The 10,722-nt window shown below is 50.8% G+C and overlaps 1 protein-coding gene across 4 annotated transcripts in view; it reads right to left on the reverse strand.

The window, feature by feature from the left end:
* Positions 1-6,154: 6,154 nt before the first annotated feature.
* Positions 6,155-10,722, reverse strand: part of LOC102043266 (UDP-glucuronosyltransferase 1-1-like) — a 32,406-nt gene continuing 27,838 nt past the window's right edge. For all 4 annotated transcript variants that reach the window (XM_014311035.2, XM_031064818.1, XM_014311036.2 and 1 more), the window contains exons 3-5: positions 10,566-10,653; positions 9,623-9,842; positions 6,155-7,141 (exon numbers count right to left, since the gene is read on the reverse strand). In XM_014311035.2, coding sequence (XP_014166510.1) covers positions 6,844-7,141; positions 9,623-9,842; positions 10,566-10,653 — 606 coding nt within the window. In that variant the 3' untranslated portion in view covers positions 6,155-6,843. The remainder of the gene's footprint in view (positions 7,142-9,622; positions 9,843-10,565; positions 10,654-10,722) is intronic.

Genomic DNA, 10,722 nt, shown 5'->3' on the forward strand with positions numbered 1-10,722 from the left:
ATATCCCACCCTGGTGGGAGTTCATCTGGAAGGGGATGGCTTTTCATCCAGTTAAACTGTTTCTTACTGAAAAAAATAAAAAAAACTTTCAGGAGGGCGAAGGGGTGGGGAGGGATCCCAAAAGAGATCACGTTTTCTAGGCATTTACAAATAAAAGTCTAATTTTTGTAACGAGCAGTCGAAGTTGTGACCACTCTGGGGAGGGGTGGGGGCAGCTGTGGCTGGTTTTAGGTTGCAGAAGCTGCTTTGAAATGATGGGGTTTGAGGCAAATAAGAGTCCTGTAAATAGATATTTTAAGAGGAAGCACAGTAAATGCCCTTTCCCCCGACTACAGGCAGGTTTTGGGCTACCAGATGTGACCAAAGCACCCCAGGAGCTTGGGCTGTCCCTAAATTTATTTGGGATGTGCTCAGCCCAAGCAGCACCTTGCAAAAAAAAAGACCTTTTTTTTTTTTTTCTTTTAAATTTTATTTTATTTTATTCACAGGCCCTGTGAGCATTTTGGTTGATTTGATTTTTGGGGTATTTCTTGTTTGTGGCCAGGGAGTTGCCTGTTCCTGTTTTTTTAACCAGGAGGAGCTCCTTCCCATCTGGATGTGGTGCAGGACACCTCTGGAAGAAGCTGGAGTTTTGAGCCAGGGACCTCAGGAGATGGATCAGGAGGATGGTGAGAGGGAATCAAAGTCCCCAGGTGCTCCTGCTCTGGGGAAGAGGCCAGAAAGGGGGAGGAGATGGTTGCCATGCAGATAATCCCTCTACAGGCAAAGCGAAAAAAATAAAAAAAAGAAGAAAAAAAAAAAAAAGGACAAGAGAGAGACTCTTTCTCCTAATCTGAAATCTGAGCTCGCTGGGGATGTTCCAGGTGCTCTTTGCCATTGATTTCTAATTCTTCAAGGCTCCTCAAATCCAGTTTAACTTGTAAATAATCTCTGCTACAAAGCTGGTGCCAAAAACCCCGATATTTGTGTCACCCAGTGCCCGTATTATTTTTTCTCCTCCTCCTCCTTTTAAATCTGAGTTTTTTGAACGACTTCCTTTTCCTCCCTCTGCTCCCCAGCTTTCAGGTACTTCACCTGGGAGGGGAATATTTTTTGCCCAAAAAGTGCAAAGGCTTCTTTTAGTGAAAAGCTCCTACCAGAGGATGTGTAAAGCTTCCTAAAGGATGGAGGTTTTTTTATTATTTTATTTTCAGGTGAATTTAAAAAAACAGTGGAAGTAAAAGAGTAGGAAAGGCATCATCTGGTGGAGGGAATGGTGCCTTTTCCTTTTCCCAAAATCCCACTCTCCACCTTAAGTTTCTCCTTTAGGGGGCTTTAGGGTTTTCCTTTTAGGGGCTTTAGGGGCTTTCCTGTGCAGGTCCCCACAGCCCAGCCCCTTTCCCTCTCCCTGCTTTTCCATGCAGCAGCTAAAATCCCTGCTGCAGCGAGGGCCAGCTCCAGGTGCAGCCAGCAGGATGCCTTTCCCTTGAGGTTTTACCCAAATCTGGGCTTTTACCCCAATCTGGGCTTTCCCCCCTGGCTCCAGAGCTCTGTAGGAGGCTGTGCTGGCAGAGTGGCAGGAATTGGAGCCTCCCGTGGTCCATGAATAATCCCAGGGGTTTTTTTTTCTCCTCACCACCCTGTGCCCTCCCCAGAGCCTTGGGGCCATGGCCAGCACGTTTTGGGAGGCTGTGGGATGAGGCTGAATTAATTTCTCCCCATTTTTGGTCTGAAATCCAGTCCTTCCTCCCGTGCTGGGGCTGGGGATGTGTCCCCCTTCTGAACTAAACATCAAGGCCTTCTCCCAGAATTCTGTCTGGACTTGTGCTGTATCTAGTTTTTGTTCTTATCATTCATGGTCATTTTTTTAAAGAAAAAGGAGATTTTTTTTTGGGGGGAAAACCCCATTCCAGTGGAAGCTGTTGCTCTCCAGGGCTCCCGGTTAGGTGTCACCCGCTGTTGTCTCTCCATCCCAAAGCAGAGTGGGATTCATTTAGTGGGGTTTGCACTGTGCCAGCACCCAGAGCCAGTGCTCCTGAATATCATCTCATCATCATCTCATCTCATCTCATCTCATCTCATCTCATCTCATCTCATCTCATCTCAATCTGCCTCAGCCTTCCCACCCCACTGTCTCCAGGGGGAAAGTGCCTGGAAACCATTCTCACCCCCAGACTGCTGCTCTAGGTCAGGAACTCCCAAGGTGTGGTTGCAGGGTTTCTTTTGGCACAGAGGAGTTTTCCTGGTTGTTTTCTGGCTGGGGAAAACACCCCTGTGTTTAGCCAAGGCTGTTGTGCTGCTCCCAGTCCCAATGGAGGTCAGATCCCAAGGCAGGGAAGTGAAATATTCTGGTTTCTGCTGGGGCTCTCACCATGGATACCTTGCTCTGGGAAACAGGGACACCAGCCTGGTGATTCGGGGAGTTCCCCCTTGGCTCCTCCCCTGCTCCCTGGAATATTTCAGCTTCAGGGAAAGAAAGGGGTTGGGTTTTTGCTCCTCAGGGAACCGAGTAGCTTCAGCACAGGTCACCTTGCAAATGCATCCCCACAGCGTTTTCTGCTCTACTTCAGCCCTCACAAGTCAGGGATCATTTTCCATGGGCTCACCCAGCCCCAAAAGGCTGAGGAGAGATGTCAGGAGGGGAGGGAGAGGAAAATCACCCCCTGGCTATCGGGGTGTCCACTCAAAGCGTGGTCTGCAGGGAAATCTGGAGCCTGTGAGATGACCCTGCAGCTCTCTGGGTGTTTGTTTCCATCCCCAGAAATCCCTGCTGAAAACCCCTGCATTTGCTCAGAGGAGCAGGGCTGCTCCCAAACCTTCCTCAGGTTTTCCTTTTGCCACCAAATCCCTCCATTTCCAGGGCTGTCCCCTGCATCCATCCTCCTCTGTGCTGCCAGCTGCAGGCTTGATGCTTTGTTTTGTGGAAAACCGTGCTGGAAACTCCTTCAGTGAGGATCACAGTGGATTCCTTGGAATTCTGCACCAGCCCTGAGATTTGCTGGTGTTCCAAGCAGTCCTGCTCCAGTTTGGGTTTCCTTTGTTGGCTCTTTTTTTTTTTTTTTTACCTTACTAGCCCGAGGTGACTTAATCAGGCTTGATTTTTCACAAAAAGAGGGTTTGCATGGCTGGAAATTCAGGGAGATGATGATGATCATCATCCCAGGAAATGCAATTCCCATCCCATGCTCACAGCATGACCCACTCAAGCCTCCTTTCAAAGCCTTTTTTTTTTCTCTTTTTTTTTTTCTTTTTTGGCAACAGGCTTTGCCCAAAGCATCCCCTGGGCCTCCCCTCTTCACAGCTCAGCAGGTTTAATCCATGCCTGGAATTCAGGGCCTTCTGAGCAACAAATGGCACCTTTGGGCTTTTACAAAAGTAATTTATTATAATGATGGGGGGAAAAAAGAAGGATGCAAAGGTATGTTTTTCCCAAGGGGTGGCTGGTTGCAGGATTTGGGGTGGAAGGACCCTGATGTCCTGCCCTTTGTCTCAGACATTTTGGCAACGCCTTTTCCCCAGGTTTCATCCCACTCACCTATAAATAACTCCTGAAAACACCTCTGCAGGTGGTAACTGAAATTAATCTAAGGGCTCTGTGGCTGCTTCAGCTGAAATTGCCTGGGCTTGCTGGTGCCAGCTCCCTGCCACCCCCAGGCAGTGCCAGGGACACAAACTGCCCTGGGATGGGGCATCTGCAGTGCCAGGGACACAAACTGCCCTGGGATGGGGCAATTGCAATGTCAGGTACACAAACTGCCCTGGGATGGGGCAATTGCAGTGCCAGGGACCCAAACTGCCCTGGGATGGGGCAATTGCAATGTCAGGTACACAAACTGCCCTGGGATGGGGCAATTGCCGTGCCAGGGATCCAAACTGCCCTGGGATGTGGCATCTGCAGTGCCAAACCCTCTGGGATGCTCCCAAAGCCACTGATTTTTGTGGGTGCACGTGGGTTTGGGGTGAGTTTGGGTGGTTTTTGTTCAGTGAGGCTGGTGCTGCTCCTGGCAGGTTGGTTTCCCTCATCCACGCTCCTCAGGGAGGTGGGATGCACTCCTCATCCTCCCAAGCTGGGCTTCCATGGTTTCCCACAGTGGGAAATGAGCTTCAGGAAAACCTCCCCGAACTGGAGTCGTGCCTGGGTACCAGCAGCAGTGAGTGTTTGCTTTTTACAAAGCCACCCAAAAGGTAGATTAGCAAATAAATGAATAAAATTGTTAATTGCAGGTCTGAGCATCCAAGTGAGAGTGTCCAGGGCAAGGGACCCACCTGTGGGTGGAAGGAAGGGCCCCAGGTAAGGAAGTGTTCCTGTGCCTGGGAATAACCAGGATATTTATTTATAAATATATAATTTTTTAAAATATAAAATTTATTTTAATATTTAAAACTATATAAATATTTATTTATAAATTCCCCCCTCTAAGGCACAATGGCTTTCATCTGACAGAGAATAGGTTCAGATGGAATATTAGGAAGAAATTCTTCCCTCTGAGGTTGCCCAGGGAAGCTGTGGCTGCCCCTAGAGCCCTGGAAATGTCCAAGGCCACATTGGCCAGGGCTTGGACACCTGTGTGTCCCTGTGGGCCAAGGGTCTCCATGGACCCCTCACACTGGGGAGCTGGAGGAGCCTGAGATGCACCCAGAGCTCCCATGGCAGTGGGAAAACCTCCCTGTTGCCCCTGGGGACTGGGCTGAGGCTGAGAAAGCCTGTGGCTGCAGAAACATGCCAGCAATTCCTGTCATTTCCCGTGGTCTGGCTGGTGGGAAGCAGGGAGAGATGCTGGCTGCATCCTCCCCGCCCAGGGCCAGGGCTGCTGTGTCCCCCAGGACACCCCATCCCAAAACCAGAGAGCTTCGGGGCCATCGTTTGCAGCTGGGCTGGCTCCCAGCAGTCCACAAGAGCTGGGAAGCAGTGCTGGCTCTTTCCCAGACTTGCTGGGTGTTCAAATCCAGGGGAAAATAAGACAAACGCTCAAAAGGTCCCTGGGTGGGAGCAGAAATCACTGAGGAGGAGGGAGCTGCTGAGGTGGGAGGTGTTTGTACCCCCGTTCTCCAAGGGCAGTGAGGGCATTCTGGCTGCTGCCTTTTCCCTGGGATTTGAAGGATTTGCTGGGAAAGCTCAGGCTGCAGTGCCTGGAGCCCTGAGGAGCTCGGGGAGAGGAGCAATGGCTGGCCCTGCCTCAGTTTCCCCTTCTGGGAAGTGCCCCAGTGTCAGCTCTGGGGCTTTAATCTGGGCTGTGGCTGTGGATTTGTCCATCTCCCAGCAAGGGAAGCTGGACTGGAGGCTCTGCCCTGGTTTTTGCCCCCAATTAAGGGGCAATAAGGGGGGACATCATCCCTTGATTAACCCATCCTGGGAAGGTGTGGGGAGCCCGAGCTGTGGTGAGGATCCACCTCCTTCCTCTGAGCCAGAGCCTCTTGTCCCAGGTGCTTTGGCTCCTAAGTGGCTCTGGGAATATTCTCCTGGCAGCAGTGTCCATGTTCCCGGAGCACCTGGCTGGGGTGATGAACGAGTCCCCGTGGAGTTCCAGCCACAGAACTGGGCTGGCTGGCTGGGAAGGGCGGCCTTGTCCCTGCTCCTGCCTCTGGGTGATCCCAGAGTGGCCTCTGCTGGGCACAGGGAGGCTTCTCCAGCCCTGGCCCTGCACATCCCAAGGGAAAATCAAGAGCAGGATAAAGCAGTGAGGGTGAGGAGAGTGAAGGGAGGAAGAGGATACCTGGATTCTGCTGTTGTTTTTCTTTGGCTGTGTTAGAAATATTTCTGAAATGAAATAAGTCATGGGACGGGCATTTTGAAACTTCCTTCCTTTCAGTTTTGCTTCCCCTGCACAAGGGGGTTGGAGCTGCAATTGGGATATTTTTATATATTTTTTTTTTCTCAGTTGTGCTCCTCTGATCTGAAATCAAAGAGTTCTCCCCTTGTCCATGCAGAGAAAGTCACTGGGTTGATCCAGAGCCACTTTGCAGCAGGGCACTCAGAGAACTTCCCCTCAAGGACATTTTGAAGGGATTTCTTTTTTTTTGGCATTGGACACTGCTGGGAGCCAAGGGGGTTTGTGTACACACCATCAAACCATGGGGGATTCAATCTGTCCCTTCTCCACCTCTTTTTCCACAAGCAAAAAAGCATCCCCACCATAACTCTCAAGATAGAAAACACAGCAGCCTTTATTTTTGGTATTTGGGGTTTATTTATAGGGCTGGGGGTTGGGGTCTTTCCCTGAGCATCACCTACAGGGAGCAAATCAGCTGTGGGGGTTTACAAGCAATGCTCACAAAGCTCTCCTCACCAGCAGGTGAGCTCCAGCTACAGCACATCTGCCTGATGGGCAATTTGGGGGAAATACCAGTGGTTTTCCAGCAGCTTGGTATTGTTCAAGGTCTTGTGAACCCATGAAGATGTGCATAGAGCTTGGTTTGCATGACAGGAGCTGCGAGTGTACAACATTTGCCTTTCCTACAACAGCAGCCACACAGAGATTTCAAACAGGAATCTGACCAGATGGTTCTCCTAAAGTCCTCCAAAATCCCTACCTATCTCTGCTGCAGGTGGAGGTTAAAAGAAAAAGTCACTGAGTCCTCTGCACACTGACAGGTGGAAGCCAAGGGCCGGGGACTTCACACTCAGACCTTCCCAAGTGACTGCAGCACTCCTACACAAGGCATTTTTAACAACCCATTCTTAATTAAAAGGCCAAAATTAGATCAGTGGAACAGCCCTCCTCATGCTGCTATCTCAAAGGGTCCCTATCATTCCTTGGCTGAAAATCACAGTGTTTCATTCATTGCAGTGAAATTCGAGCTGTTCCCTGACCCCGCTGCTGCGCCTGGGGCAGGAGCTCGGTCACCCACCACTGTCCGCAGGTGCTAGTGGGACTTGGCTTTGGTGGCCTTGCCCGTCCTGCCCTTCTTGCAGCAGCACCTGCAGCAACAGCAGAGGCAGCACTTGAAGGAGATGAAGAGGAAGAGGAGGGTGACGGCCGCCAGGAAGGCGATGACGTCCAGCGAGTGGTACTGCACCCAGTTGAGGTCATGGGCGGCGGGGCGCAGGTGAGGGGCCCCCTTGTGCCTCATCACAAACTCCACCCAGTGCACGGCCAGGTCCAGAGGGTGGATGGGTCTGTCCAGGTGCAGGTCGGAGAGACGCTGGATGTTCTCCTTGTACCTGCCGAGAGAACGTGGAGCCCTTTGAACCCCTCAGGGAAATGCCCAGGGCCTCGCCCTGGCAGGATACGCCAGAGAGTCTAGGCTGAAAGAGGAGACTTCCCCACGGAGCCTTGCAACACTATGATCCACTCCAGTTCCTTCCCCTATATGTCCCAAATTCTCCTGGTTTCTCCTCTCCCTGTTTCCTCATTGGTTGTGGTACCCCTGGTGGCTGGGCCTGTCTTCCCTGTAGGCACTGCCCTCAGACCATTGGCCACTGACCCCATAGTTAACCTTGTGCAGAGCACATGGACAGGGCTTTGTCCCTGATTTCCCCTTCATCCTTGTCCCAGATTGCAAGGCAATGTGTATTTTATTTGCCATCTGCATGGCAGTTGTCTTCTGTTAACTGGGGAGTTTATCTCTTCCACAACCACTCCTCCCTCTGGGGGGACATCTGCTGATAACAGCTACTGAATGTCCCTGCATGGCTGATAAGAACTACAGCATCCCACTGGGAGATGTGAGCCCAGAGGGAGGAGCCAAGCACTCCTAACTGGATATAATCTGGAGATCCTGGGGCAGCAAGACAGCTTCTCCATCACTGGATTTGCCAGAGGAGCAGCTGCTCTCTTCCCCTGGATCTTCAGAGGAAGACTGCACCTTTCTACAGGATCCCTGCTCCCGCAGAACCACCCCTGACACTGCAGGAGGGCTGCAGCCACAATTCCAATGGGACTGCTGCCAACACCCTGACCCACAGGGGGTCATGCTGGGTTCTGACTCTGTCACTGTTGTTTTAGTTTACCACATTGTTTATTTTATCTTTTTATTTTCTTCCCTACTAAAGAACTGTTATTCCTGCTCCCATATCTTTGCCTGAGAGCCCCTTAATTTCAAATTTATAGCAATTTGGAGGGAGGGGGTTCACATTTTCCATTTCAGGGGAGGCTCCTGCCTTCCTTAGCAGACACTGTCTTTCCAAACCAAGACAATTGTGCAGAAATAAACCTTCACTGGAACTGACCATATAAAGGCCCTTCTGCCTCTCTTGGCTGAGCTAGCCATGGTGAGTGTGGGGTGTGTGGACCTCACTGCCTTGCCTGAATGCTCACACAAGCAGCCTTTCCACAGGAGTTGTGTCACCACTGAGCCAAAAATGACACAAATTCACTCCAAAGCTGCCCAAGGTGTATCTACTGAAGGCCTTTAATAAATACCCACTTTATTCTCTTAACCTTGTCTAGTCTCTGTTCTAGGTAGCCACTCCAAGGCATCAGTTTTCTGGCACCCCAGATGGGACAAGAAAAGCTTCTAGAAAACCCCTGGACCAGAGAAAAATCCAGCTTTTTTAAAATGTCCTCTTAATTATCTTAATCTTTTCTAGCCTCTGTTCTAGGTAGCCACTCCAAGGCATCAGTATCACAGGGTGGGGTGGATTGGAAGGACCTTGAAGCTCACCCCTCATGGGCAGGGACACCTTCCACCAGGCCAGATTGTTTCAATCCCCATCCAGGACACTTCCAGGGATGGGGCAGTCACAGCTCTTGTGCTACTGAGCCCCTTGACAAGGGTAATGGCAAAGTTAGGGGCCCAGGAAGTGACAAAAAAAAAAAAAAAAAAAAGAAAAAAGAGGGAAAGCTTAGTCTGAGCTCTCAGCAGAATTTCTGGGGTGAAGGTCTCTGGCTGAGAGGGGAGACTGGGGGTGGAAAAGCTGGCCAGCTTTTCCAGCTGCATTATTATTGTTTTTGTTAGCACTAGTGTTACTGCTATTATTGCCATAAAAATGGGCAGGAAACAATGCCAATAAGCTGCTATTTCTCAGGAATGTGGTGGAGTTTCTTAGTCCTTGGCACCCTCGAATGGGAGCAGGGAAGAGCTCTCATGTCTCAAAGGAATCTCTGTGCTGCCTTTAAGCCCCTTGGGTGTGCTGACTGCAGCCCTGTGATGTTCCCTGAGCTTCCTCAGCGCATCCCTGCAGGTCCCTCCTGCTCTGTGGTGGGATTGTCCAGCCTTGCTGAGCCAGGCAAGGCTCTCTGTGCTCACCGAATTCCTCATGAGCACTGAGGGGGGGAAAAATGCCTGAGAAAACTCACCTGTAAGATAAATGAGTGATAAATACGTTTGATATTTAACCCCACTGACCAGTGTCACCAGAGATTTGGGAACAAAAGCTGCTTGCCACTTGTGTCAAAGCCCTCTCTGTCACTGCCTTGGCTTTAAGAAGGTGACACAATTTTTTTGGCAACTCGACTTCTTCCATTGCATTCCCAGCCCATCTCCCCTGCTCCCTGCAGCCTCCCTTCTCTTGTCCCCTGATGGGGACAGCCTGGAGTTAACCCAGGGCGAGCATCAGCTTCTCCATGGAAGCAGCTGCTATCAAATCCAAACTTTTGATCCAAGAAGCCATTTAGGAAGAGAAAAACACCCTGTTAAGCTGGAAGTGAACGTGCTGGGGCTGCACACTAAGAAGGGGGAAGGCTGTGCCTCCGGTACTGACTTTTTGTCGTTGATCACGGCTTTCAGGGCGTTGGAGATGTCAGTGGAAGTCATCTCCAGGATGTTGAGGGTCAGCCCTGCTCCCCGGGACTCCACTCGCTTGGCATTATCCATCTGGTCCCCAAAGAGAGGCATCAGCACCATGGGCACTGCGTTGCAGATTCCCTCATAAACTCCGTGGGAGCCTCCGTGGGTGATGAAGGCACGAGTCTTGGGGTGGGCTGTGGAGGGAAACACAGGCTGGTGTCAGCTCCTGGAATTACTGACTCCCAGCAACACGTCCCTGGGGAAAGAACACGCACCAAAAAAGGGCCGTGGTTCGGATAAATCAAGGATTTGGGGCTGTTGTGAGCATCATCCCTCATGGCCAGACTTAAAGATTGGAATTTTGTAGACCTCTGTCTTGGTTTTGGGTAATCCTCCAACTTTAGGATTAAACCAGAGCCAGGAGAGGTTAGAAAGGATGTTACCACCAATTAGTTAGAAAGGATGTTACCACCAATTACTTTTTCACCATCTCTTCCATGGTAGTGAAGGTCTCTCACAGCTGAACCTGTTCTGTTACCAGCAAGTCCTGGCAACAATTCCACCACTTTAAAAGCCCAAAGACCTGTCTGGAAGCGCTCCCTTGAGGACCATGAAGTTTCTTTTCAGGCCAGAAGACAGGACAAAACCACAGCTGGCCGTTGAGACTGCTTAGTCAGACATAAAGACTCATCTTTGGCTGGCACTGGAGTGTTGGAAAGCCTTTTCAAACAGAGTTGTTTCATAATTCAGCAATTCCCAGCTAAGTTCCTAAAGGACAAGCTCTGGCTCCACCAGCAGACTAAGGTTTGTGGCCCACAGTGCTGGGTGAGGGGATGGTAACTCACACCTGACCCGCAGATGATGCCCTTGGGGCCTCACCACAGCAGCCTGGTGTCAGCCCAGCGTGTCAGACCTACCCAGGAGGTCATTCTGAGGCAGCCACTTGACGAGCTTCACGTTCTTGGGCAGGTTGGGGGGCGCCTTGCCTGTGTAGCGCCACAAGACCTGGCAGGGGAAGCAAAGCCCGCGTCAGATCCCAGCAGGAGAAGGGAGGGAGGAGCTGAGAGCAGCGTG

This window comes from Geospiza fortis, unplaced genomic scaffold (genome assembly GCF_000277835.1).
Source record: "Geospiza fortis unplaced genomic scaffold, GeoFor_1.0 scaffold400, whole genome shotgun sequence".
NCBI lineage: Eukaryota > Metazoa > Chordata > Aves > Passeriformes > Thraupidae > Geospiza > Geospiza fortis.